The sequence below is a fragment of the Crinia signifera genome, chromosome 12, assembly GCF_055691185.1.
Source record: "Crinia signifera chromosome 12, ASM5569118v1, whole genome shotgun sequence".
In the NCBI taxonomy this organism is placed as follows: Eukaryota; Metazoa; Chordata; class Amphibia; order Anura; family Myobatrachidae; genus Crinia; species Crinia signifera.
This window is the reverse complement of record NC_139228.1, coordinates 16,092,288-16,120,254: the sequence shown is the minus strand read 5'-3', so window position 1 is coordinate 16,120,254 and position 27,967 is coordinate 16,092,288. Positions and strand designations below refer to the sequence as shown.

Genomic DNA, 27,967 nt, shown 5'->3' with positions numbered 1-27,967 from the left:
AGCTTGCAAGACGTGCAACGAGGGCGGTCCCGTAGATGGGGACTGGACGGTGCGCGTCGAAGGCGGCCTCTGATTGGCAGGTTCGCCTGTCCATCAGCGCGGATGGTGTCAGACGAGTTAGGCTGCGCTGTTTCCTCAGAGCTGATGTGTCCGATACCAGGAAGTGAAGTTTTGGAGCAGCTCGACTGAGAGCGGAGCAGGTGAGACCCGGGGGACTGTCGGGGTGGCTCCGTGTTTCTCTCGACGCGTGTATGTCTGTATGTTGGCGATAATGCCCCCCCATCCCCTCCTTCGGGAATCGGGATCCTTCCCGGGTCTCTGCCCGGTCACTGCCTCGGAACCCTGGCCGACCCAGTGCCTGTCCCATCATATCCGATTAATGTGTGCACAGTGCTTCCTGGGGTCTCCTAATGCAATGCTGCTCATCTCCTGCCATGGTGTCAGCCTAGTAATGCTTCCTGTCACTCTCATCAAAAGATAGATTTGTGTGTGTGTGTGTGTGTGTGTGTGTGTGTGTGTGTGTGTGTGTGTGTGTGTGTATATATATATATATATATATATATATATATATATATATATATTGTGTGTGTGTGTGTGTGTGTGTGTGTGTGTGTGTGTGTGTGTGTGTATATATATATATATATATATATATATATATATATATATATATTGTGTGTGTTTGATGTTCCCAGTTACTTGGTCCTATCTGTTGCTGAGCTGATTGCACTTCCAAATGTGCAATTATTTATTTTTGTTTATTATTATCATTATCACTATTTTGTTAATGGCCAGGTAAACATATGACCGCCATCCTTCCCCTTCTAGACATGAAAAGATACCCTGTGTGGTGACCCCCCCCCCCCCCCCCCCCATCCCATGCAACTGGCTTGATGTCTGTACCAGTGCATCCTTTCCCAAAGTTGGCAAATTCTGTTTGGTGTGTGTGTGTTTCCCAGTTTGTGATTGCAACTTATTGGCTGTTTAGATGATTATTTATTTATTGTTGTTAAAGGATGTTGATGGAATGCTGATGTTAGGTACAGGGTTTAGGGTTATGCACTGGGGAGGAGATTGGGTTAGGCTGCTTAAAGGGAGGGGGGGGGGGGTTGTTGGGGGTTAGGGATGCAAGAGTGGTGAGTTAGGGGTTAAAGTACCGGAATCTGTTGGGTTGCGGATGTCTGGAGGGTGGTTGCCGAGATCTGCCTTATTACAGATTTATTATATATACCACGTATTCCTGCTTTGGTTTATGGTTCTGTTTGATCTTTTGTAAGATCTTTTTATGTTTTTCAGAGGACCCAGAACATTGATTGTGGATCACTGAGTATTTTGGAGACTCTGTTCTCATAACTAGAATCTCCAGTCTGAGTATTGTGGGGGATCCTATGATTATTGTAGGCAATAATGGCATGATTTAAATCCTGGGGTTGGAGCCTAAAGTATGTTACCTGGGAAATTATTTATATTGTATTAAATAAGGAAATGTTGTTGTTGTTGTTGTTGTTGTTGTTGTTGTTGTTGTCGTCGCTTGTCTCTAGAGCAAGGAATGGACACTATGCGTGATCCTACAATTGCTTGTGCTGGTCAGACCAGTCCTACAGCGTGTGTCATGCTCTTAAGAAATAACTTTATTTTGAGCTAGAGTTCTTTTTAAATGTCTGTATAGAGAAAAGCCGTGCACAAACCTTGATCTAGATTTGTATATAACTTTAAAATCCTTTTACAATCGGAGCCTAATTTGGTAATGGTCTGTCCCTCCTCCTACAGACCATAGCAGGTACTTATGTAGTATATGGGCGCCCGATTTTCTGATTTTCTGACCTTACCTTAATGCATAAAATCAGATGCGATTCGACGCGATTTTCGGCAAAATCGCATCCGATATCGCATGCGATTTTGCATAGGGGTCAAAGTTAACAAGGTCTTGTTCATTTCCTCACTATCCAAGTGGGCATGGAGTAGGATATAAACCTGTGGCGAGCCACTGAGCCCGAAGCGTGGCGAGCGGACGCAGATTTTTTAAAAAGTATTCTGTGTCCCCTCGCGGGGCTCGCTACGCTCGCCACAGGTTTATATCCAACTCCATGCCCACTTGGATAGTGGGGAAAGGAAAAGGACCCCTTTTTCCCATTGAATTCTATGTTAAAATGGACTCAGACCATTTTAACATTGAATCCTATGGGAAAAATCGGGACCATCGCATACGATTTAGTCGCATGCGATGCGATGTGCCCGATCCGATTTCTAAATCGAGCGCCCAGATACTACATAAGTACCCCATAGCAGGAGGGGACCCACCAAGGTTTCCTGGAAGTGAATATGCAGCTAGGGTAGGATGGTCTGAGCCATAGGCAGCACAGATGAGAGGTCTATAGTGGGGGGTGCCTGGATAGGGCCAGAAGGGGTGGACCTTGATGATCCCTTTCCCAGTATATAAAAAAAAAAAAAAAAAGGTGGATGAACTTTCATGCTGGCTTTAACATAAAATTTTAAATTAAATAATTTAATCTACATTTATGACCAAGTATTATGCAATAGAATATAATCTTTAAGCCATTCTGTACAAATGTAATGTCTTCTACCCTCCCTGCCTCCTTCTACAGGATGACCACTTTAATACGGCGCGGCCGGCGTGGAGAGGAGGTGCAAGACAGAAAAGCAGACTCGGATGACCCCAGCAACGACCAAGATGATGAGAGCTCGGGGGATTGCAAGGATATGAGGCTTACTCTTATGGAGGAAGTTCTCCTTTTGGGACTAAAAGACAAAGAGGTACTGCTGCTAATATACTCTCTAGTTATTCATAGGCAGCCTCTGCTAATGTGGGGTGCAATGTAAAAAAAAAAAGTGTTATTAAAGCGCACGCAACATTGCTTTAGAACAGGGGTGGGGAACCTCCGGCCGACGGGCACTTTGTGTGCTGGCGGGAGCACGACAGGCTTCCAGCAGTAGCAGCTGGCAGCAGTTAATCTGCGGCGGCCGGAGCATAGGATGGGAGAATTCTGCAACGGCCAAAGTATGGGACAGGGGAATCAAGGTACTGGCCCTTGGAAGAAGTACATCCTAAAATAGCCCGTGTCACAGAAAAGGTTCCCCACCTCTGCTTTAGAATATGTAGGGAGGAGTCTTCTATGAACTGCATAATTTATGTTTTTCCTTATTTGATGCCGATAAATGGATGGGCTTAATTAACCAACAAAGCATGATATTCTCACTCCCAAACACCTTCTTCTCCTCCTCACCTACGTTCTTATGTGGGGCCTGTCCTGTCAGTTTGACCTGATCTGGCAGGGTGGGGTGATCTGCAGCCAGCACAATATGTGCAATCAAACAGAAACAGGAATCTCCAATCTCTGGAAACTATTGTTGGAAATTGGTCATTTTTTACTTTTCAGCAAGTGGTAAATCTTCAACAAATACACCAGTTCAGTTTCTGCAACGGTCAGACATCAGGATCTTACAATTTCTGCTTTTTTTTTTTTTTTTTAACTACGAAAAAACCTTCCCATCTCCTTGAGCTGTAAGCCTGCTTATGAGACTTGTCACTAAGCAACCAACTTTTGCTAACTGGAAATTCCAGTTGCCCACATGAGAAAGGAGGCATAGACATGTAAGGGGCATATTAAGTTTGGGGGAAGCTTGCTTTATAAACCAGGCTCAAGTGGTGATTTGTACATTGGCACAGTTTATGTGACTGCTTATTACTTCTGAAACTGCGCTTTAATGAGGTAGATATCATTATGTACAAATGCCGTAGTATTAATTACCGTACTCGAGCTTCATGCTATTAGTCGCATCCATAGAGCTTAATTGGGGATGTCAATCGATTTTGGACATTTCTAAGCTGTCCGTTCCCCCTCCCCCCCCTTCCTATCCAGTGTATTCTGAATAGGCCTCTAACCCCAAATCTTAAATGGCCTTGTATAAAGAAGCCCCACTGACAAGGTGACAAAGTTTATGGGATTGTCAAATTCTACTGCACTAAAGATTTGTCATCTATATTGGATGCCGATCGTGTTCTCTAATCCAATCGTGCAACCATTGTACGATATCAAGAAATCGTTCCACAATCCTCACACGATCATGGTCCTTATGTGTACTCTACATTGGTTCTTTGTGAGTTTGTGTAGTGTGATTGAATGTTGTATGTGCTTCTGTATGTTATGGTATTAACAGCTGAGAGCCTGTATGTATGGTGGTGGTTGATCTGTTATCGGCCTTATCAGATGGCTTATTGACAGGTAGAAGTCAGTAGGGCCCCTCATTGGGATCTCTAAACCAGGGAAATCAGCATGCAGCCCTCCAGCTGTGGGACTATATATCCCAGCATGCTGAGATGTGTAGTTCTATGCGGCTGAATACCACTGCTGTAATCTCTCCTAGCAAGTATTGTGACACCATTATAGAAATTGGGTGCAGTTGTACAGAAAAAATAACATATGTGCTTTTAGCATATTTAGAATAAGTTTTTTTTATTGGAGTTATAGGGATAATAAAGCCTAAAACAGTTAAAAAAAAATTAAGGTAAAAAAGTTATTTTGACCTAATCATGTGTCAACCGTTTGACTGCCCTTTCCTGTTAGTACTGTAATGTCCTGTCTGTCGTTACAGCAGCGTTACCAACTGCGTGTTATACTTGGCATTATAAGGTGTTTGGTACGGATCACATAAATCCAAAACAGGTGACGTCACCGTTTCGTGAATAGCTTTATCCTACTGAGAGGAGTAATATACAGAGAATATCTGTAGTGTACTATAAGTTGTCTCCCTTATCAAACTGCTCGGGTTTATGCATATTCTGTAATATGTGCATACCATAATGAGCTGTCATTGGGACGGGACCCAACTCTAAACACAGATTGCATGTATGCTTCATATACATCTTCTACACAAAGCCTGAAAGGAATGTTGTACAATTTTATGCATGAATAAAGTTTTTGTACATTGAACCATTAGAAAGCAAAGAGTTCAATATCTTATGGGGCCTACACACGGGGAGATTTGCAGAGCGTTCTGAGCTATGCAAGATTGCTCAGCACACAGCGATGTGTCAGCGCTGTGTACTGTCGGGACCGATGTTCTTCGGTGAGAACACTGGCCCTGCCTGGCCATTAACTAGATTTATCCAGCACACTGTATATTTATCGCAGGGTGATGACAATGAGCGGGGCCGGCATTGCTATCACTATGGCCCCTACACACGGAGCGATGTATGGCCATTTTATAAGCAATCAGATAATGTGGCATACAGATAGTGGCAGGTGGGGAGGGAGTTCTGTGTGTCAGATTGGGTAGTCTAACTTTAGGTTTTGGTTGCAGGGTGACACTGATGGGAATGGGGCAGGGCCTCCCGTAAATTCCTCACTGGCTACAGCCAGTGTATTATAATAGTGTGTTTGTTAAGTGCGGCTGTCCTGTGTCGTCCCCCCCCCCCCCTCCTGTCTTCCAGGGGTACAGTAATTCTTTGCCAGGGCTGCCCTCTTACACACGCACAGGATTGGCGCTTGTGGAATCTAATGTTGCGTGTTCTGTAATAATAAAGCTGATAGTCCCAGGGACAAGCTTAGGCCAAATTCGCCAATGAAACAAACATGATCCATTGTAATACTGTTTCAGTACAGCTTATAAAAGTGTACGTGATCGCTCCTATGCAAGGATTATGCATCAGCAACCTGTTGTACAAAGCTGTGAAATGAGTCTGGCCACACCAGTCCCTGGCCCTGAGCATAGAACCCCCACCCCACCCCTGGGTGATCCTCTACAGATAATGTCTAATTGTTTTATTGTGAGAGCAGTGTCTGATGTTTCACTGGTTCTACCCCTTTTGTCCCGATAACTGGAATCTGTTCATATCGGGAGATGCATCAACCCTAAAGAGTGGAGAAAATCCTTATAGCTGCTTCTACCTATTATTGTGTACTTGGGATATGCTAGCCAGGAGCCGAATCGGTTGCTATGGGCAACTTCTCCACTCTATAGGAAGCTTGATACATCTCTCCTGTTTGCAGTAAAAAACCGATCATGTGGACTTTTAGCTGAGCTAGCCTAAACTGCTGGGGGAACGAAGCAAGGTGCATCATACAGAAGTGGTGTTATTGTAGCCGTTCCATGGCAGCTGCTGGGTGGCTGGAGGCAGAAGATGAGCCGTGGTTAGGGTGCATTTGCAGATGTCATGGGATTTTCTCAGAAATCTGTCCATGTGGTTCCCTGGGCATACAGGCCTGATGGTACACACACTGGGACTGCGGAAGTGTTTGATATAGTGGTGCGCATACAGTCTGGCTGCTCTTCAGCAGTCCTGGTTAATATTAACTCAGATGGTCATAGCTGTGCCCTCTGTATCCTGGAGGAGAGGCAGACTGGATCCTGGAGGCCCTGCGGCATTGTGAAGTTCCTGATATCGTAAACGTGTGTGTTTAGTAATCTGCTTACAGCACTGAGGGCAGAAGTGTGTGGAGTTTGAATGTTCTCCATGTGCTTACATGTTTGATGTTTTTTTGTGTACATGTGATAGGTAATATAGATGGCAAGCTCCCCTGGGGCCGGTACTGGTGTGAGCGATGTAACCGTGCTCTGTAAAGCACTGCGCCTTTTGTTTGCGCCCGGTTACCAACATGACCATAATAGGAAATGCAGCACGGTATTTCCCAGTCGCAGCACAAGTGCCTTGTATCCCTTACACTGACCCACCCCGTCGTGAATTTCCTCTTTGTGTATGTCCTGTAGCTTAGTGAAGGTTTCTTGTGATAAGGGCCCAGCCCATTGTATGCCTTCCCTGGAGATCCTGCAGCACCTGAACAACCAGTAGAGCCAGGTCAGCTGCACCCGGAAACGCAGGCAGAGAATAACCTCACACCGTAGCTTGTGACGGGCGGCTGCTGTCTGACATTCATGAGTAATGTGTAAACTCTGCAGCCCAGGCACCATTTAGCATTTCTGCCATGTTCTGAGTCCGGGGGGGTGTTAATACTTGTATTGTCCCAGGAGCACACACTCTAGCCATTTGACTTTGTCGAATGCATGTCGTTTATGACTATATTATCTGGATGAATATGTGGAGCATTTTAATTGTCTTCCTGTTTTCTTCCTTGCCCATGCCTCATGTTCTCTGGAAATCCTGTGAGCTCGGGTAGATACTTGTAGATAGTACTGTGCTGAACATATGCTGTGCCACGTTTAGTCCTCTCATGTGCTCTGTACACAGCATGGCGATTAATATCCAGCATGCTGGGTAAACCTACTTAACTGGTGGTCAGGGCCAGTGTTCTCACACTGGCCCTGACAGATCGCACAGTGCTGACACACCTGAGCGATCCTAGCATTCTATCTAGCATTGCTCAGAACGCTCGACAAATCTCTATGTGTGAAGGCCCCATAACACCAAGGTGGGGAACTTGGAAGACGGGTGACCCCCTTTTATGTGGTTTTGATGGTAAGATGAAATCTACTGGCTGGTGCACAGGTGTCCTCTTCACTTCATCCCCCCCCCCTTTTTTTTTTTTTTTCTCTCTCTCTCTCTCTCTCTCTCTCTCTCTCTATCTATCTATCTATCTATCTATCTATAGCATCACAAGGGTTCTGCAGTCCCTACGGGGGCATATGCACACGACGATCTGTCTAGATTGCCATGAAATGAAGCACAACGCCCTACAGTGATGATGATGCGCAGTCTCGCCTGTTCAGATCTTTAGTAGCAGCACATGTAGTCAAGGTATAGATCGCTCACCTGCATTTGCTGAAGAAAGCACTGGTTAGCACAGATCGCTCAAAATTCATGCCTCAGATCACGCCTTGCGTACGAGGCTTAACAGAATGTATAATCAAATGAGCAAGAGAACGATGACTTGCCCCATATAGTACCCTTTAGGACCAGTGTGTCACTCCAGCATGTTTTTAACATATAGATCATGCAGTGTAATAATTAATATCACTAATACAAGGAGCATGTGGTCCTGATACAATGTTACCTATTCTATTTCTGCTAATTTGCCCAGTTCGGAGTTGTTATACCTGTAATTGATATATGAGCATCCAGTCTGTCGTTATTAAAAGTTGGGCACTGTTGTACAGGTACATCCTTGGGTGTTAATAGTATTGTTGTCCTGGTTTTCTCCTACAAAAGAAATGTCCTATGCAAAAATACTAGATCATGCTTTCAGTTGAATGACGCAGGCAACACTTCTGTTTGCAGAGTGAGAGACATCCGGGATGGGTGGAAAGGTCTGGGTGGCTTTGCAAAGAGTTGCTGGATTAACACTTGAATACTTGCTTCGTTTTATTCTATATGCATGAATGGTAAAATAATTAAATATTGAGGAGATCAAGGTAGGTTTGCACTCTCTAGGAAATTTCTGAACCCACAGCAGCCTGGAAACAACAAACCAATCTGGGGTTTTCGTGAAATCTATCTATAGCTAGTTTTTTGGTGCAGTACAGAAAACCTAAAACATCAAAATAAATCCCAGCCTGTGTAGGCTTCTAACTAAACAGAATGGTTCCCTCTCTGAGTGCCAGGGACTATTGTCTCTACCACAAAACATAAGCTTAGTCACAATACTCACAGGCACTTATCAAGGTGTCTGGTAGATGGTTAGACCTGAAGTAAAACCCAGACACACCTTTATCGTTCTCTACAGGTGCAAGCACGGATTTGCTAAAGGCCCAAAAATGGGCCTACTGGATGGAGCCTACTTTTCCTCTCCATCCATAACCCCAGGAGCCCTTTACTGGCTTTTATAAAAGCCTTACCAAATCTTTTTGTAATAGCAGACATTTTCCTGGGTACGTTACCAAGATTTTACCTGCCCTCGCTTTAACGTAATACTGTTTATATTTCTTCGCTGCTGAGGTGAATATCTTGTCAGTGGCTCATTCTCACCCTAGTTTTGTCTATTTTAATTTGGGAGCATATTATCGATTGGGTCCAAAAAACGAACAAGTCAAATATGGTTTTAACCAAACATTATTGTAACTAAAAAAAAAAATGAAGTGTTCGCTTTTGTAAACCTCATTTATGGTGTCTAGTTTATTGTCTGAAGGACATCAAATGCCGGTGCCAGTCTTTTAGAGACCTCCCCAGGTAGGTGACTTGAGGACCGGAGTTCAGTCTTAACTTATCTCTGCCAGTGTTCTGTCCGCTGCAAGCCACATCCAGTCTGTGCAGTTTTTGTTCAGTGTTCTAGTTCATTACATTCCTATAGCATTTATTTGCTAGTCCTCCATGATCGCCTGAGAATGTTATTGTCATTTTTACAGTTGAATGCTTTGTCTCGACACAGGGTTATACGTCCTTCTGGAATGACTGCATATCGTCAGGGTTACGTGGAGGTATCTTAATTGAACTGGCCCTCAGGGGCCGCGTAGTTCTGGAACCGGCTACCTTACGGAAGAAGCGCCTCATAGACAGGAGGGTAAGATACTTAACTGTACATTGTTACTCCAATTCCAAGGTTAGAGGAGAGTCGGTCTATGTATTTGCAGAGGTTTTATGTGGAGTGGTGAGCACAGAAGCTCTGCTCATGAAGAAACAGCGCAGGTTAGCAGATATTGGTGGCTTTGGCTTTAGTTCCTATATTGATCGATACATGGCGGCCCGTCTTGGGGGCTGTAAGTTGTTTGTTGTGGTTCTTTTTTTTTTTTTTTTTTTATGAATCTTGCTGGGATCCTATCTTCTCTTCCACTCATGTTTAATTAATGTGAGCTGTATACCTAGGTGTCTTACAGCAGCTACGCTTGGTGATTCTTACTTTTTTAAAAGCCAGTGTGCTGTGAGCTTTAAATCCGTTACCATACGTTTAACATGAAAGTGATAGTCATTGCCATGTCTATAATGCCGAGTGTCCGTGTAGACATTTGTAGATTAACTGGTCCCGTGAGGGGGCTGCAAGCTTAAATGCATTGATAAATCTATAGGTGCCCATACACGGTGTATGGGCACTATTTGAACTAAACTCCATTATTTTAAACACTGCTGTCCGGCTATTAAGCCTACTGCGGATCATGGGAGCGTTTGGCCATCTCCATACATGAGTGCGTATTTAAAGATAGCCACACGAGCACACTTCATTCTGTACAAAGCCACTACCCTGTTGTATGAATATTCAGTAAATCCTGTGACTTAGAAAAGTTTGCTGTTTGCTTTGTACAACCTCCTTGTGTTCAGCACTGTGCGCCAAGCCTCAACACGGAGATAATTACCATTGTCTATAAAGAGCAGTTTTGTGAACAGTGTTGTCCAGGAATGTAAACCCTGTATAAGGATCCAGATATCTAATGACATTGTGTGTGTTCACTGACGTGGTGTTTTGTTACACAACAGCTTGATATATTTTATTTCAAAAAGGTCAATATTTGATTGACGATGAACGCAGAAGCTGCTGATGTTTGCAAGTGGTGACTGTGTGGTGCTGGGTTCTAGAGCAGCAGTGAGGTTAAAGCGTTAAACTCTGCTACAGAATCATTGCATGCCAATGTTGGCGCCATATGCGTCACTTCTATATTGATATAAGTGCATGGTGCTAAGCTCCACAATGTGAGGCAAAGGGTCTAACCGCTTTACATAAAACTGGAACATGAATTACCTAATAGCAATGGGGGCTAACCATGCTGCTCTGCAGGAGGGGCAGATGTAACCTGTGCAAAGAGTTGGCCAAACTGTGAACTTAGTTGCAGGTAAATAGATAAAGCAGCCCATTGTTTGTGGGCTACATGCAAAATTAGCCAGTATTTACCCCGCATATAAAAATAATGTCCCCCTTGCAGCTCTGCATGGTTCATTTCAGTTACATGCTTATTTGTTGTGGTGTCACACTCATGGCCCTCCAGCTGTTGTGGAACTACATGTCACAGCATGCCCTGCCACAGGTTTTATCTATTGGATTGCTAAAACTGTGGCAGGGCATACTGGGACGTGTAGTTCCACAACAGCTGGAGGGCCATGAGTGTGACACCGCTGGTCTAGAGCGTTAAACCATTCCAGCGGCAGTGGTGTAATGGAGCTCTGTATTGCAGCGTGATGGCTAGGCTGCTGCAGAAGATGTAATCCTCATTGCTTCCTCGGTGTACAGACTGTCCTGGCTCTGTTGCGCTGTTGTACCCTTTGCTAACAGCTGATCTGAACCCTGACCGAAGCAACTTTGTGTTCTACATGGAGGATACTTTTTTTTTCTTTAACCCATTAACACCACAAATGTGGTTATTGCTCGTTCCTCCTTGGCTCTCAGTCTGCTGTGATGGCTTGTAGTCGTATTGCATCCCTTTTTTTTTTTGTTTGTCCTGGATCAGGTCAGAAGCAATTTAATGATGGAGCCGGCTGCTCTAGGGCAGGAGGCCTATTAGCCCGATGGTACTTTCGCTAAGACACTATTTCTGCCTGGCAGTAATGCGGTTGTATCATTAGGGGACGTGTTGATATGTTTTTTTGGTACTTGTGTATTATCACGGCGCCTCAACGCATACCACTAATTAAGGTATGCGATGGGAGGCGATAGGACCCGATTTGAGGTTTTTCAGGGCCGACTGTACAATTTTAATATCACGTCGCATCGTATGCCATTATAATCATCATAGCCCATTTTACATTGTACAGCCACCCTGGGCGATTACTATGCTAAATGCCGCACCCCCCCCCACATTGTTAACGCCACCCCACTATCAACGCCAACCCGAAGCGTGGCGAGCGCCGACCTTTTCATTCCCCCACTATCCACGTCGGCATGGAGTTGATTTTATATAGTGTGGCGAGCGGATGCGGAATACATGTGAAGTAATCCACGTCCCCTCGCGGGGCTCGCTGCGCTCGCCACGCTTCGGGTTGGCGTTGATAGTGGGGGTGGCAGGTCTGGGGGGTGCATTTAACATAGGAGTCACCCATCGGTCGCATGCAATGCGACCGATATTTGATTGTACAATGCCCTACGATGGGAATTGGGGGCGCCGTGATAATACACAAGTACCTTGTTTTTTTTTTTTTTACCTGCGCGAACAGAGCCGCCAGATGTGTAACCACATAAGAAATAAGTGACTCTGTCCCTACGTATGGCGACACTTGTGTACCACTACCCTGTTTTCTATAGGATATAAACAGCTTTGATTTTTTTGCGAATGTCACGTACAATTCTATTTTAATATACGTTGCCTAGTTACCGGTGTACAGGAGACAGCAATTCGCCACTCCCCTGAACAGTACATACATGCTGGCAAATGATCAACTTCTGGACAAAGTTTACCTTTTTTTTTTTTTTTTTCGTCTTCATCTATATATTGTTCCATTGTAATGTTATCTATAAGGGTGTGTTGTGATGCAGGTCCTGGTATTTACCTATGGTTATTACAATGCTGTATAAAGGCCTTAGTGGAGGCTTCCTGTATAACCATGCCTCTGACACGATCAGAGCAGTACCCCCCCCCCCCCCCCCCCCCCCCACCCATGCTTGCTACCACAGTCTCTGCTCCTTATATGATTCATCACAGTGTAGCTCCATAGAAAAGATCGATAGATATTTAGAGAGAGAGAGAGTTCCCCAATCCGCGCTCTAACAGCACCTCTGAAGGATCCTATGTCAAACAGAATCCAGCATATAGATATGCGAAGAAAAGAAAGTTTCAGAGGGCGCTAAGAAAAAGTCAATATAGTCAAGACAAACATTTAATACATAAAACTTATATAAAATCACATAAAAATCGCCATTAGGACAAAACAGAAGTACTGTATACAGAAATCACATTTACATCTTCATAATCAGTGTAGCGTCCTTTTAAGTGATTCGATTACACACCTCATTTGATCAAAGCAGAGGGCCCAACACATTTCGTCATTAACATGACTTCATCAGGGGCAAAGAAATAACGGTTCAGCCATATGCTACCTGTAGTATATCTCCAATACAGTATGTTTAATGCAATTCAATGATGGAATGTCCAAATGGACACAAAAAAAGGATTATCCCCTGTTCGATTTCATTCAGGATATAAAGTATATGCTCAAAAAAGCTGGAGATCAATTGGCTTTAACCACTGCCAACTCTCGTATAGTGACTGTGGTGGAGTAGTGCATACAGCTGGGATCCCAAACAAGGAGTCTGTTTGGGATCTCAGCTGTATGCACTATTTTGTCACATTATGCATAGCTCAAATTAGACTGAGACTGTCTTAGAAAGGGCACACCTCAATATAGCATAAGAAGCAACATGCGTTGTGGTTGTACTAGTTTCACAATCTGTTTATGGATCTGATTGTTGCCCAACATTTAATGCCACGATGATCTGAAGTGTTTATTACCCACAATCCTCCAGTCCAGAAGGCCTTCACATCTCTTATAGTCCTCGCTTTTCTGTTTCTTCGTAGGTGCTACTGAAGTCGGAGGCCCCCACAGGAGACGTCTTACTGGATGAGACCTTAAAACACATGAAAGCCACAGAACCTGCGGAGACTGTACAGAGCTGGATAGAATTACTTACTGGTAAGTATTGGTCATCTAGGAGTTTCTCCTTGTCAGTGGAGAAAGTTTGTGGTAGTTTCAGCTCCCTGAAGCATAGACCACAGCTCAAAATGGTGTTTTTGTTTTTAATATAACCCAAAAGGCACTCTATGACCTTACCCTGACTCTTAGTAGCTGCTTTGAGCAAATCTTATTCAAGAGTATTTTTGCTTACAGCTTCCAACCAGCAAACGAAGGAGCTGCTGTGGCCTCCAGGCTTCCGGGGTATAATTTGAGCTTTCGCTCTTCTGTTGTACATAAAATGGGTCACCTGTTTTGGTCCCCATAAAGTAGCTTTCAGGGAAGTCTACAAGAGAGACTTATGTCCTGTAATTTTTTTTTTTTCCCCTTCTTCTTGGTCTTACCAGGTGAAACTTGGAACCCGTTTAAACTACAGTATCAGTTGCGCAACGTGCGAGAGCGCATCGCCAAGAGCTTGGTGGAGAAGGGCATCCTAACCACAGAGAAACAGAACTTCCTGCTATTCGATATGACCACCCATCCTGTCACTAACACCACCGAGAAGCAACGGTTGGTGAAGAAGCTCCAAGAAGCCGTGCTAGAGAAATGGGTGAACGACCCCCACCGCATGGACAAACGGACATTGTCCCTGCTCGTGCTGGCCCACTCCTCCGATGTACTGGAGAATGCCTTCTCGACCCTGCCCGATGACAAGTATGACATTGGCATGAATAGATCCAAAGACCTCCTAGATTTGGACCCTGACACCGAAGCGAGCAAGCCCAATGCCACAGAAATGATCTGGGCCGTACTGTCTGCCTTTAACAAATCTTAAAGCGTTTGCCCAGATCTTTTTCCCAGGGCACACTGCGGGGCAGGAGGAAGAGCAGAGGCCGAGAAACTGTTTCACACATAGACTCTGAGTTTCCAACCTCCTGCTTCGGGGGTACCCCATGCTTCCCCTCGTCTTCAGCTCCCACACTGCTCAGAAGTACCCAGTGTGTCTGCAAAGCACATTTTATGGAATATAGAAAGTGAACATTGAGGCTTCGATATTTATACAGCTGGTCATATTTTTTTTCTTCTTTTCTCCCTTTAAACTCCAGTCTCTAATCAATAAGGCCGATCCCGGTGTCCCATATGATTGTCGCCAGTAGCTCACATTTGATGTGTTCCTAAATTATGGTACTGATCAGTAGAAAGGAGTCTGTTCAGTCTATTTACTGAGAAATGGATCACCTGGATTCCCCTTTGGAATTTTCAAGAATAAAGGCGATCGCATGCCAATATGCAAGGCATGGCACTCTATGTGATTGGGCCCTTGGCCTTATCAGGCCTACTGTGAATGTGCACATGTCATATCCATGTACTAGAAGTTGTCATTCCGATAGGCTTTCTGTCTAGGCATGTGCTGACTTGTTCAGTTGGTTTTCCTGTATGCTCATTGGTAGTTTGTCCAAAACAAATTATTTTTTTTCCCCACCATTGTACAAGATTTATTTCGTTTATTTTGGTCTCCGTTTCAAACTCTGTGATGAATCAGTCTTCTATAGACACTCAATGTGTCATTATGCTCCTGTCACCCCTCTACATTCCATTGCCAACGTCACTGTTTTCAAACAGAGTAGTGTGATCTATTTAGGGGGGTTAACCGTAGATGGGGGACCCATTCCCCATCCTAGAAACTGCAGACCCCTGAGGGCAAGAATATATATATATATATATATTTCAAGATTATATTATCCGTTTTAAAAGGGAGAGAGGTATAAAAAGAAGGAACCGTCCCCAAGAAAAGAGCTTTAGTAAGAGTGAGTCTCGTTATTAAGGTTCCGATTGGGAAGTTTGTATTTATTTATGATTTTCCGAAAATGATGATTTGGGAGTTTGATTAAGGAGATTCAATTATTAATTTTTATTTTTTTTTTAAGGAAATTTTGTCTGTGCGTTGGCATTGCATAATTAAAGTCCGCTTTGTGCACACTTGCATCTGTTTGCCGTAGTCCACAAAGCCGGCTGACGCTCAGAGTTGCCATTATCGCTAGCAGTAGTCACTTTATTAGCATTTGTCTGTGAACCAGCACGGTCCTTTCACGTTTTAAAGAAAAGACTATTTACAATGAGGGCAGTAACCAATCATCCGTAATTCCATGTTGCTGCTCTTACTGATCTTTCCGTCTGTGATCTCCGCAGGAGTCCTATGCACACACAACACATTCCTGCATTACTTATGTGTGATTGCAAACGCGTTTCGGGAATTAGTTTGTCACCTTGGTGAGATGGAAATTCACCTACTTGGTTAACGAAGACCATTGCAAAGCCATATACTCACGCTCCTGTCTGGGTAATGTTTCCATATGCGTGCTCGAGTGTAACTCATTGTCGTCTAGCTTCTGGTTCTTTGTGTCAAACATGGGCTCAAGCGTTATGATTGATGAACATAAAGGCCCCAATACTATTGTGGGCAATAAATGAAGGATAAAGCATAGATCAGGGGTAGGAGGGGGGGTGCTGTAATTAAAGTTGCATCTGTCCTGGATGATCCTTCATTCCCTGTGTCTCCTTCTTTTCTATATATTTTTATAGCCTACTCTGATTTGCAGATGATGCATGGGCCGTGCCTGTTACCTTATTCGTGTTAATAAATGCTGTCCCGCCACAGCAGCGAGTTGGGTTCCTTGTATTGTCTATTCCCGATTGCTGCGCAGGCTGTTACCGTGTCCTCTGCCTGGAGGAAATTAAATCAATTCCTGATCAGTTTATTTTTTTAAACTGGAAGAAAAGTCTAGGATTTACCTGTCCACATGGTGTCCCGTTTTCACTTTCTTGCATCATCCGTAATTCTTTTCATTTTACTGTTATATATTTTTTATTACTTTTCAATATTGCTGTATGATTTAAACACTTTGCGAAATATAACTTTGCTTTTTTTTTTTACTAGTATTGTTAAATCTTCAATGCAGTGGAACTAGCATCAAATATATATTGGGGTTATTTATCCACCTGTACAGATACAGATCTTTATTTATCTACCTGTACGGACACAGTCGGGGCAGATGTTCTGCGGACCGCCTTAGTGGTGGTGTCCCTAGTTCCTGGTGAATGGACAGGCCGCGTTTCCTTAAATATTGGTGCAGCCCATTCTGTGTCGGCTTCTGCTGTATTTAGGCGACAAATCCACTTTAATAATAATATATATATGTGTAATTTGTCCTTTTTTAAAGTACTTTGGTTCTGCATATCCTGTTCTTTCTACTTCATCATCAAATGAGATGTACTTGTCGAGGCTCAATGAAGTTTCTTTCAAATAAAAGTCTGTATAGTATTTTACATTTCACGTTTATTCTTCTGAGTTATTTGGAGCTTGGGATGTCGTGGAACCGTGGACGTGGTTGTTTAAATGTTCGGCTTTAAAAAAATAAATATACAAATACTGGGTATACTATCTGGAGCAGTGAGTCCTCCCAGGAGTGTCCGTTTTATAGTAAAGGTGCGTACACCCTTAGATACGCTCGCCGAGCGATATCGACAACAATTTAGCGATGCTCCCCGGGTGCATAAACTCTGAACAATAAAGTCGTCATGGTCATGCACTTGAACCGGCCCATCTGACAATTCTGCCTTCCCTGCAATTCTTTTAGCTCACCGCTACCAAGCTTCACCTGCATGCAGATACCCGCAGATTTGTATGCTTGACTACAGAGCGCACAAACAAAGTGAAACGCGCAAGTTACAGCTGCAAAATGGGCATGGGGCAACTCCTGCATCAGCCCTGTGCGTTCTAGTGCAAGCACGCTGATCACGGACAAAGGTCATCCTTCAATTAGAAATGTGTATAACACTGTATGTACTCGTACGTTTTCCTCACAGCCACCCTATATGTATTGTTTTACTTTAATATGGGGGGATATCTGATCCTCCTCTCTATAAAAGTACTATGGTACTCTCTCTATGGTACTATTTAGTTCTTCGCAGATAAATAAATTTCCAAATTCTCGCTCGAGTAAACAAGAGAAAAAAGTTTGCTGTAAGGGCTTTATAGACACGATCTAAAAAAAACACTGGAAGTGGGGATTTTCTTTTCTACATATCTAGTATAGTTCCTTCTGGTGGATAACTGCAGATCCGAGAGCAGGGCTGACGCGTTTCATCAGTTCAAAATGTGGTCCGTGATGGTGGTCTGGGAACACTTACTTATATAAAGGCTATTTGGATAATATGTAAGCGCTGCGTAATATGTATGCGATACATAAGAAACTGGTAATAATAATAATTTAGGTACTTGTGTATTTTCACGGCACCCGATATATCGGATGTGATATCGGCCGATATATCGATGCGATCCAAACCAATTTTTGACCTATTCATAACCCCACTATGCATGAAGTTGATTTTATATAGTTTGGCGAGCCACCGAGCCCGAAGCGTGGCAAGCGTACGCAGATTACTGCGCTCGCCACACTATATGAAATAATTATGAACAGGTCAAAAATCGGTTCGGATCGCATTGATATATCGGGCGCCGTGAAAATACACAAGTACCATAATTTATAAAAACAATATTTTATTTGTTTTGTGATCATTGTGAAACACAAGCAGTTTGAGAATATTTATTCCCTTCGTCCGAATTCCATCCAATTGGTGCTTTATGTGCTATTTTTACATGCAATTGATCACACGTAAAAATAGTACGGGCCAATTCTCACGGAGCTGCTGGGCGGAGTTTAAGGGAAATCCGATCTAAAAAGCAGCTGTGATGTGTGCTGACGTCTGTGACTGCGATTTATCTAATGTGCCGCACGTTTCATCAGCACATGGATCTATTGGAATCCGGTGAAAAGTTTCCAAATCGCACCAGTGTATGGGGGCTTTATTGATTTGACATGTGGGTTTTTGTTTGTTGTTTCGTTACTTATATGTTAGTTGGGTGCCCACTTTACATACGTACGTACGCATGCAGAAGAAAATCGCATTTGCATGTTCCATTTTAGTGCCATGCGATCCCAGTGCTTTATATGCATATAGTTGTGATGTATGTCTATACATTACTCTAACTATGGTTTCTGAATACACTTATATTAAGTAAATAGTGAATGTGTTCCTAAAAGCACACCACTATACATGTTTTCCGCGGGGCTCTCGACGCTTCAGGCTCGGTGTGGATAATAGGGGGGATACCTACAATTGTCACTATCACATTGCATCGTGAGATACAATGCAATGCGAGAATGCCTTAAAAAAAATAGCAGGGAATCAATTATTTATAATTATCGGATTTCACGCATAGTGTGACACTAAAAGTGGACATGCGATGCGGTTTTCTTACACAGAATAGCCCACTAAGCAAATAGCTTAGTGGGCACCCAACTAACATATAAGTACCGTTGTTTCATTTTCTATATTTGTGGGTTTTGTTGTGTTTTTATTTTATTAGATCTTTTTAAACTTGCTAAACCCCCATACACTCAGCTAGGTATTACACACATCTCTGTAATATGAGTACATACATCTGTATCCATACTATCTGCGCCTGATACTCCTACACACATCTCTATGATATGAGTACATACATCTGTATCCATACTATCTGCGCCTGATACTCCTACACACATCTCTGTAATATGAATACATACATGTGTATCCATACTATCTGCGCCTGATACTCCTACACACATCTCTGTAATCTGAGTACATACATCTGTATCCATACTATCTGCGCCTGATACTCCTACACACATCTCTGTAATATGAGTACATACATCTGTATCCATACTATCTGCGCCTGATACTCCTACACACATCTCTGTAATATGAATACATACATGTGTATCCATACTATCTGCGCCTGATACTCCTACACACATCTCTATGATATGAGTACATACATCTGTATCCATACTATCTGCGCCTGATACTCCTACACACATCTCTGTAATATGAGTACATACATCTGTATCCATACTATCTGCGCCTGATACTCCTACACACATCTCTGTAATATGAGTACATACATCTGTATCCATACTATCTGCGCCTGATACGCCTACACACATCTCTGTAATATGAATACATACATCTGTATCCATACTATCTGCGCCTGATACTCCTACACACATCTCTATGATATGAGTACATACATCTGTATCCATACTATCTGCTCCTGATACTCCTACACACATCTCTATGATATGAGTACATACATCTGTATCCATACTATCTGCGCCTGATACTCCTACACACATCTCTATGATATGATATGAGCCTACTACTCAAAATATTTTCTTGCTCATTACAGTTGGATCTGAGACTATGGCCTGTATCCTAATACATGCAATTATTTACTGCATGGTGTAATCAGGTGATCCAATTACAGCAGATTTGGTAAATTAATGTTAATGTGGGCTCCACGAGAAGTTCCCGCACCCGTGTACGATCACCAAAAACCAGGTCTCCTCGCGTTGCTTATCAAAAGATTCTGCGCAAAGTTTAATCCCTGATAAGTGTCAGTTTACAGAGCGAATTGGTTAGCCGCGGTAATTTATCGCTACCAACTTTATTTATTCTGTCATGCTTCTGGCAAATGAACAGATGCGGTCTTCCTGTCCTGTTGCTCTATTTGGTCAATATTTCAAGGTATGTACACCTGCGTGCAGAACTATAGTGTGTTAACATCTGGAGATCCGCTGTTATGTTGATATGCAGTAGTTAAAATGTTGACACATGGGATTTTGACATGGTATTAGGGATACTGCACCAATAGATTGTCACCATCGTGTGCATGTCTATTTCATCGGTGCTAACATGCTGACTGTCGACAAGGTGTGTGGCCACAGACAGCCTGAGCCTTTAGAGGGGAGTGGCTATGGGGTACCACAATTTCGCTTTTTGTGGGGTTCCTGGCCAGAGAGTCATATAATTCTTCCATTTTTTTCATGGCAAAATCAAAATGGTTTTCTTCTTAAAAAAAAAATCAGGAGAACTCACAAAATCTCCCACTTTCTGATTATCCTATCCTTTTACATTCCCCCAGTATCTTCAGAGATGACAACGTGCAGATATAAAAGAATACTGAGATGTTAGCGCAGTAAAAAAAACACTACTGTTCCTGGTACGCCGCTGGTTCCCACCCTCTGTGATGTCACACACCAGGATTCTGTTATTAGAGTAAGTACCATGTAGTACAGGTAGAAGTATATTTTAAAAAAATCAATGAAAACTTTAATCCTTTTAGTTCAAGTTAAAATATGATTCGCAGCATAATTCCTTCACTTTTTAAAGACATTTCCCAAATCGCTTCTTAGATTCCTGTGATACATCCAGATGATTATTGACACCTACATCTGTCTCGACGCACTGGTCGGGAACTAAAAGGAAGCTGCCCAATGTGATTCTCCTAATCACAGTCATTATCTGGCTCCCTACAATATACTGGAAAAGCTCTGGTTACTTGACATAAGGCTGCCTGTTACTCAGGGTGTCCAATGAAATCACGTTACCGCGGCCAGTGCAGCCGTGTCCAAAGGAGTCAGATGCTGGTTTCCTTATGGGGCATGATAGTCCCATTTTCTGGAACACTTCCTTTCGCCACCCCAAACGCTAGCTGCATGTCAGTCGTGCACTGCGGCATTGGAGAATGCACAAATCTAAAGATGTGCGTAAACATTGGGTTTACACATATTTATGAATTATGCACAGTCTACGTGCTAGCACCCTATGGGCCTGAGCACCCCTATGTTCCCATCGTATGACCTGTTGGTAGTCAGATGTCTCAAGACCCAGAGCCAGCAGCAACATACTTACGTTTTTGCAGCCACTCCCCCCAAACCATCTCTGCCTATCAGTCGCTTTGCTTATACCTCCTCTCCGCAATCTTCATCAGGAGACCGCCACAGCACATACGCAGCATTGGCTTCCATACAGAGGCTTGCGCTAATCTCTGAATTTGTTCCTATGTCCTGACGTCAGATCACTCATAAAGCTGCTAATGAACATACACTAATTATCCAGTGCAAACCAAGAAACGGTCATGTAATTAATGAGGTTAGTCTGATCTGGTCTTCCCCGGCGTATTTGTACTCTGTGCATATGCGCGTGTGCAGGACCATTGTATTTGCAAACGGGTGGCATGCTCAGTCAATGGTTGGTGACCATCAAATGATTTTGCTCCCTTGCGAATGGATTTTTATGCAAAACATGCAGGAATGTACGTGCGGGGGGGGGGGGGGGGGGGTTAGTTGGCTCGTTAAGCAGTGAATCAACCAGAATCTGGCCCTAAGCGCATGAAATATAAAGGAGCTGATTATCTGATCCGCCGCGCCTGTGTTCCCTGTGGTTCTGAATCTTACAGACAAATGTTACATTACTGGTAATAGTTACCCAGTTGTGACCAGTGTTCCCTCTAAGCTGTGCGCACGCACACAACTCGACGAGCGTGCGCACAGACATTACAACAGAGCGCACAAAGCAGCAGTGGTCCCTTTTTGCAGTTGTGGACTCAATTAATGTGGGTTTCACCCATTAACTACATTGTGTGCTGTGTTTTGAATGTTTAATATCAGTTTGAAGTAAAGTTAACACAACTGCTGAACGTCATTTTCCAGTTATATATAAGTGACGCACAAAAGTTGCACAGCCAAAATCTTTTGCCGCACACAGCCTTCGTAAAATTAGAGGGAACATTGGTTGTGACTTTTTTATTTTTTACTGGGATTATAGAAAAAAAGGTAAATAATATTGGTATAGACCATTTCAATTGAAGTCTGCAACAGGAAATCCGGAAATGGTCACCACTCCCATAGTCCCCGAAGGACTTCTGATCCCATACGGGTTGTGTGTGGAAATGTCTCTCACGGCTGATCTTCTGTCCTGCCGCTTATCCACCTTCCGTCTGATGCCTGAATCCTGCCCAGGGTGATGTCTGCCCTGGCGCGTACAAACCATCCACACACCCTGGGATCTGCATGATCTTCCTGAGGCTCACCCCCTAACTGCTTCCCACCAACACCAAGCCCACTGGCAGCTCACCTCCTAAAGGTTCCCATATATCGGGGCAATCCCCTGATCCCATGATGGCCGAGTTGGGGAGTATTGACCCATCTAATGATTTTTCCTGTCTGTGCAAATGTAAGTCTGACCCTATCTGTGACCGAGACGGGTTGAACGAGGCAGGAACTGACAGTACACAACCTCCCTTAACACGGATGTGGTATAGTGGCCCGAAAGTGGGGATTCCGACAGCCAAAATACCGACATCGGTAGCCCGCCTGCCGGTACCTGACTGTCGGGCATTTAACAGTAGGAATTTCGATGTCGGTATACGGACCATCAAAATCCTGTTAGAATGTACAGTCCCCCCCCCACCACCACTACCACCGGCCACAATCCATTTACGACCAATCCACAAATTCTCTGGGCAGTGACAACCTCTGATTCAGGCCCCTTGTGTGTATTCTTTCAACTGCTTATTTTTTTCTCATAAATTAGACTGATTGCAAATGTTTCCTCAGGGATGTCACATCTGACTATAGATTGTATCCCATAGCCTTGCACCTGCCCATTGCATGGCGTTTCCACTCACCTGTTGCCTCATAAGCGTGTTTCATACCTGCAGCCACACCACATCTGATAATTCCGGACCTATAATGCACATGTGCAGTACTGGCCTGGCGCATGCTCAAAGCCCCTGAATTCAGCACATCGAAACCTGAATTGCATCATATCCTTAACTGGATATCTTGTATCATTTACAAGGCTTCTGGGTACTTGTTTAATATCTGGGCGCCCGATTATTTGATTGTATGCCTTAACTTAAGGCATACAATCAGATGCGATGCGATTTTCGGCAAAAAGTGGGGATATGAACAGGACCATTTAACATTGAATCCTATGGGAAAATCACGTCCATCGCATGAGATTTGGTTGCATGCGATGAGATGCGATTTTTCCGACCCGATCATAACGGGCGCCCAGTTATTACACAAGTACCTGCTTCTGTAGCTGCGGGATATGGTCACTAGGTAGACAAGCATTAATTCGACCACTGAAGGTCAACATGACTGAAGGTAGACATGGGTTAGGTTGACCGGGTCATTGGGTCAACACAAACATGTCGACATGGGACAGGTCAATATGGGGTTTTTCACTTTTTTTTTGAGCCAACGTGCTCAGGCGGTATTTCATGCCCTACCATCCACTAGGGAGTGGTGGGAGAATAAAATAGTGTGCCGAGTGTAGTGAGCCATGCGAGAGGACGCGGTGCACCTTTTTAATGTCGACTGTGATAACATTCGGGTAAAAAAAAAAAAAAATTCCATGTCGCCCTTTTGACTGTCGACCTTCCCCATGTCGAGCTAATGCTTGTGTCAACCTAATGAGCATGTCGACCTGACACATGTCGACCTAATGCTTGCAGACCTAATGTCTGTCTATCCTAGGATCCATACCCTTCAGCTACTATTGGGTTTCTAATACATAGTAAAATAGTAGTATTTCAATCTGAGTTTGGGGGAAACGAGGGCCTAATTCAGGCACATTCGGATGGCTGTGAATTCACAGCAGGCCTGAATCACCCTCAAATATCAAGCCCAGGTTACACTGACTTGTTCCTGTTTTGTAACAATAACGGCATCTTCAGTTCATACAAGTGTACAGTGCTGCTTGTACCACAAGATGGCAGCAGTGCCATCTACTGCCTGAGCTACCCCTGCCTCTCTCCTCCACCAAGTACAGTATTATTAATAAAGATCTCAACAGATCCCAGCCACTGGCTCACTCCAGCTTATTACACTATTCATTATTTAAGTCTGTGCCGGCTTACATTCTTTATTTTTTCCCTTATAAAACACAATTAGAACTTTGATTTTGTAACGTAACCGTGTTATTTATTTATGGTCGCTAAGGGACTCGCGGGTGACTTATTGGTTGTGATGCTGAACGCACTGCAGCAAAATCAAAATGGCAGCTGAAGCCTAATTGCAAATCTATATTGAAGTCTTTATTGCCGGTTCTTATTTTTTTCATATATTTTTTCTCATTTAACTTTAAGCTACACACAGTGGAGGAATAATGTATTAATGTTTGTGTCTATAATCAGCCCATCAATTTACCAGCAAATGGTTTGCGGCGTTAACAAGGGGTACGTTTTAGGATATAACTAGGCAAATAAGCCCAGGCCCCTGATTTGCTGAAACCACGGCCAGACTTGCCCATTGGTCTGATCACCGGGCTGATATAAAGCAGAGCCGTGCAATTATGTAGCCCCCCCCCCCCAGAGTAAAATCCCACCCATGTGCAAGGCTGCAAATGGCATCGCAACCGTGTGAAAAACTGCAAATCAATTCACAATCACTTACCATCAAATGATTGCCCCTATGTGCGCAGTGGCTGAGTAGACTTACTCGATGAAACTGAATGATCGGGACTGGAGCTGATATCAGACGTCCTCCCTGGAAATGGCTGGGACCACCTGCGTTTTCCCTGGACACTCCCTTCAAACGGCTGGGTGCCACCACCTGCCACCAGGTCCTCTTTTATTTACAATCACACACAGGTGGCTTCTGTGTACCAACATGCTATGCAGCACCGGGCCTCATTGAAACCTGTTCACATGGCTGAGAACACCCGGGACAGACTATAATCGATAAACTGTGCATGCATTCGGCCCGTCGTACACATGCGCAAGGTCGTCCTGCGATGGAAGCCTGCTACTTTTTTAATCGCTGACCGTTTGCAAGGTGATTGACATGAGAATCTATGTCCGGGGGTACAGTCACTGGCTTTCGCATGCCCCAAAAAACAGAGGCGACACCTCCAACACTGCAACAGGAAACCACAGCAGCACCGTGGCACCTGCGCACTACGGCACCGGCGCATTATGCAAAGATAAAAGCATTGGTCAGTTGTGATCAAGGGCCTCATTCAGAGATATATGCAAACCTGACGGTATGCCTATACACCTTTCCAAGGTATGTAGTAATTAGGTCGTCATTAGTTTGACAGGTCATCAGTTCCACATTGTCTGGGTCGACAGTTAAAAGGTCGACATGGGGTTTTTCACTGTTTTTTGAGCCGACATGTGCTGACAGGCGGTATTTCATGCCAAACCATCCACTAGGGCGTGGTGGGAGAATAAAATAGTGTGCAGAGCGTAGCGAGGCACCATGCCCGACGCATCGCGAGTGATGCGAGGGGATGCGGTGCACTTTAGACTGTGTCCATGTCGACTGTGCTGACATTCAGGTAAAAAAACTGTGAAAAACCCCATGTCGACCTAGACAATGTCGAACTAATGACCTTTCGAACTAATGACCTGTCAACCTAGACCCATGTCGACCTATGACTGTCGACCATAATGCTGTAGACCAAATGATTCCAACCCCCTTTCCAGCACTTATTTAGCACTTATTTTAGCACTTATTGGCGCAGTCCTTGCGGTGGAGCTCATAGCTGTGTAGCTTTCAGATCTGTAATCCCCGAAGAGCGCAGCACAGAAGAAACCGTAATAGCTGGATCTAAAAAGGCGCAGCTGGAGCAGGTCACATGTATCATACACTCTACGCTCCTAATTGCACTTCCCTGTGATTACTACACCGTTTAATTTTTGCAATAGGCAGGGAAAAACAATTTCCCAACACATTAAAAGACATGTACTTATCATCTTTAATGCAGAAGCTTCTGTTTATTAGCTGGGGAATTACCTGCATGAAATTAATTAACAATGTGGTTTTATCATAAAGAGATGTAGTGTTGCCGAAGTAATTAATCTATGTAACGTCTAAACCACTTATTAATAACTAACTACCGCCAGCTGCAGCAGCATGCCGCAAACATCTTTGCTCAGAATGCCCTAACCCCCAAACGGTATTCAAAATGGCCGCCCCCCAACGCTCAAAATGTGCTGCTGGTGTTTAACCTCTTCTTCAGACATGGAAGAGTTAACTCTTCGACATGTATTTAGACGGAACCACAGCAGGTATTGAAGGTTCCTCCACTGCTGCTGGCAGCCGCATCCCACATAGAAACTGATGTATCAGTATCGAGCAGCATTAGGTCCCGAGGCCCTATTCTGGGATGGCGGTAGCCCATTGAAGCCTATGGATTGCCGGGGGTCAGCACTAAGCATGCATGCCAGGACCCCGCTGAGCACATCGCAGGGACGGGTTTCTTTAGACGCTCCTATCCCTGCGTGTACAGGAACATACATCCTGGTGATAGAACCGCATATTACATTGCGATCCTTGGCGGTAAGATTCCATTGTGTCTGCCAGGGATGGTGAACTTTAGCACTCCAGCTTTTGTTAAACTACACATCCCAGCATGCCCTGCAACAGTTTTAGCTTGGCCAAATATCAAGACTGTAGCAGTGCATGCTGGGATGTGTAGTTCACTGGTTAAATGGTCCCCATAGTCATTATTGGATGACACAAGGCCAAACTGCATACGCTCCTCCATAGCCGCATTCTCAAGGACATTCTCAAGGACTTGTTGGGGCTGTAATTCAGACCTGGCCTCCCTTACTGCATGCATGAAAAAAGGAGAGGGGCGGCGCTTGATGGGGCGTGTCAGATGTCCCATGGGCGTGGACTTATGGCACGCCCCCTCTCTGCATGTCTGCAGAGCAGCGGGAGGCAGTGCTACACGGACAGACTTTCGGGCTGCCGGACCTGCCCATCAGGACTTCAGGCCACTTGGCATTTGCCAGGAGTGCTAATTGGCCAGTCCGGCCCTTTGTGTGCTAATGCTATAACTACAGTATTAAGAAATAATAAAAAAAAAGTGCATAGAAATATGGCTACTATATACCTTCTCGCCACAGAGCATGTTTTTGCTACCAACACCTGCAAAGCTAGCATTGGGCCTCATTCAGATTTGATAGCTAAGCAAAAAAGCACACAATTAGGCAAAACCATGCAGCGCTGCTGGTGGGGCAGATGTAACAGGGGTTAGATGTGGGTGAGTTATATTGTTTCTCTGCAGGTTAAATACAGCTTGCTATATTTTTACACTGCCTTTAAGATTTCAGTTTGAACACACCCCAACCCAGGGGAGGCTCCAGAGGGGGTGTGGCTGCAGGGAATTTTTAAATTCAAATAAGGGAGGCACAGAAACTGCCATTCCAAACTGACTCACTGACAGTTGGTGTGCCTCCCCTATTTGAATTTTGAACTGTGCTGCAGCCGCACCTCTGCGCGTTATAGCTGCCCCACCTGCAGCACAGTTGAGTGCTTTTTTTTAGCTTTGCTTACAAACCTGAAATCCGTCCGATTGTGTGGTAAATGCTGGGGGAGAGACAGACACACGGCAAACCGAATACTGCAAGTGGTTGGAGAACTTTCCTGCATCCGCTGCGTTGCTAAACACTTTCCTCTGGACCCTGCCCCAAAGTCTCCAGACATCATCGCACATCGCGACACATGGAGCTTTTCTGTCAATAGAATTCACACGGCATAAAAACAAAGAATCCAATCATTTTCCACAGGAGGAGAACAATTGCAGATAGGGAGACATAGCTAGAATTACACAGGCAGGCGAGGG

At 44.1% G+C, this 27,967-nt stretch overlaps 1 protein-coding gene across 1 annotated transcript; it reads left to right on the top strand.

The window, feature by feature from the left end:
* Positions 1-20: 20 nt before the first annotated feature.
* GOLPH3L (golgi phosphoprotein 3 like) lies at positions 21-16,765 on the top strand. The gene is made up of 5 exons (XM_083167783.1): positions 21-200; positions 2,604-2,772; positions 9,279-9,410; positions 13,345-13,459; positions 13,846-16,765. Exons 2-5 carry the CDS (start codon positions 2,605-2,607, stop codon positions 14,271-14,273), a joined length of 843 nt encoding a protein of 280 aa, XP_083023909.1. The 5' UTR covers positions 21-200; position 2,604; the 3' UTR covers positions 14,274-16,765.
* The last annotated feature ends 11,202 nt before the right edge of the window (positions 16,766-27,967 follow it).

Coding starts and splice junctions, on each gene's coding strand:
- GOLPH3L (XM_083167783.1), top strand. CDS start 2,605: ATGACCACTTTAATACGGCGCGGCCGGCGTGGAGAGGAGGTGCAAGAC. Junction 2,773..9,278: donor TGGGACTAAAAGACAAAGAG/GTACTGCTGCTA, acceptor GTCTCGACACAG/GGTTATACGTCCTTCTGGAA. Junction 9,411..13,344: donor AGCGCCTCATAGACAGGAGG/GTAAGATACTTA, acceptor GTTTCTTCGTAG/GTGCTACTGAAGTCGGAGGC.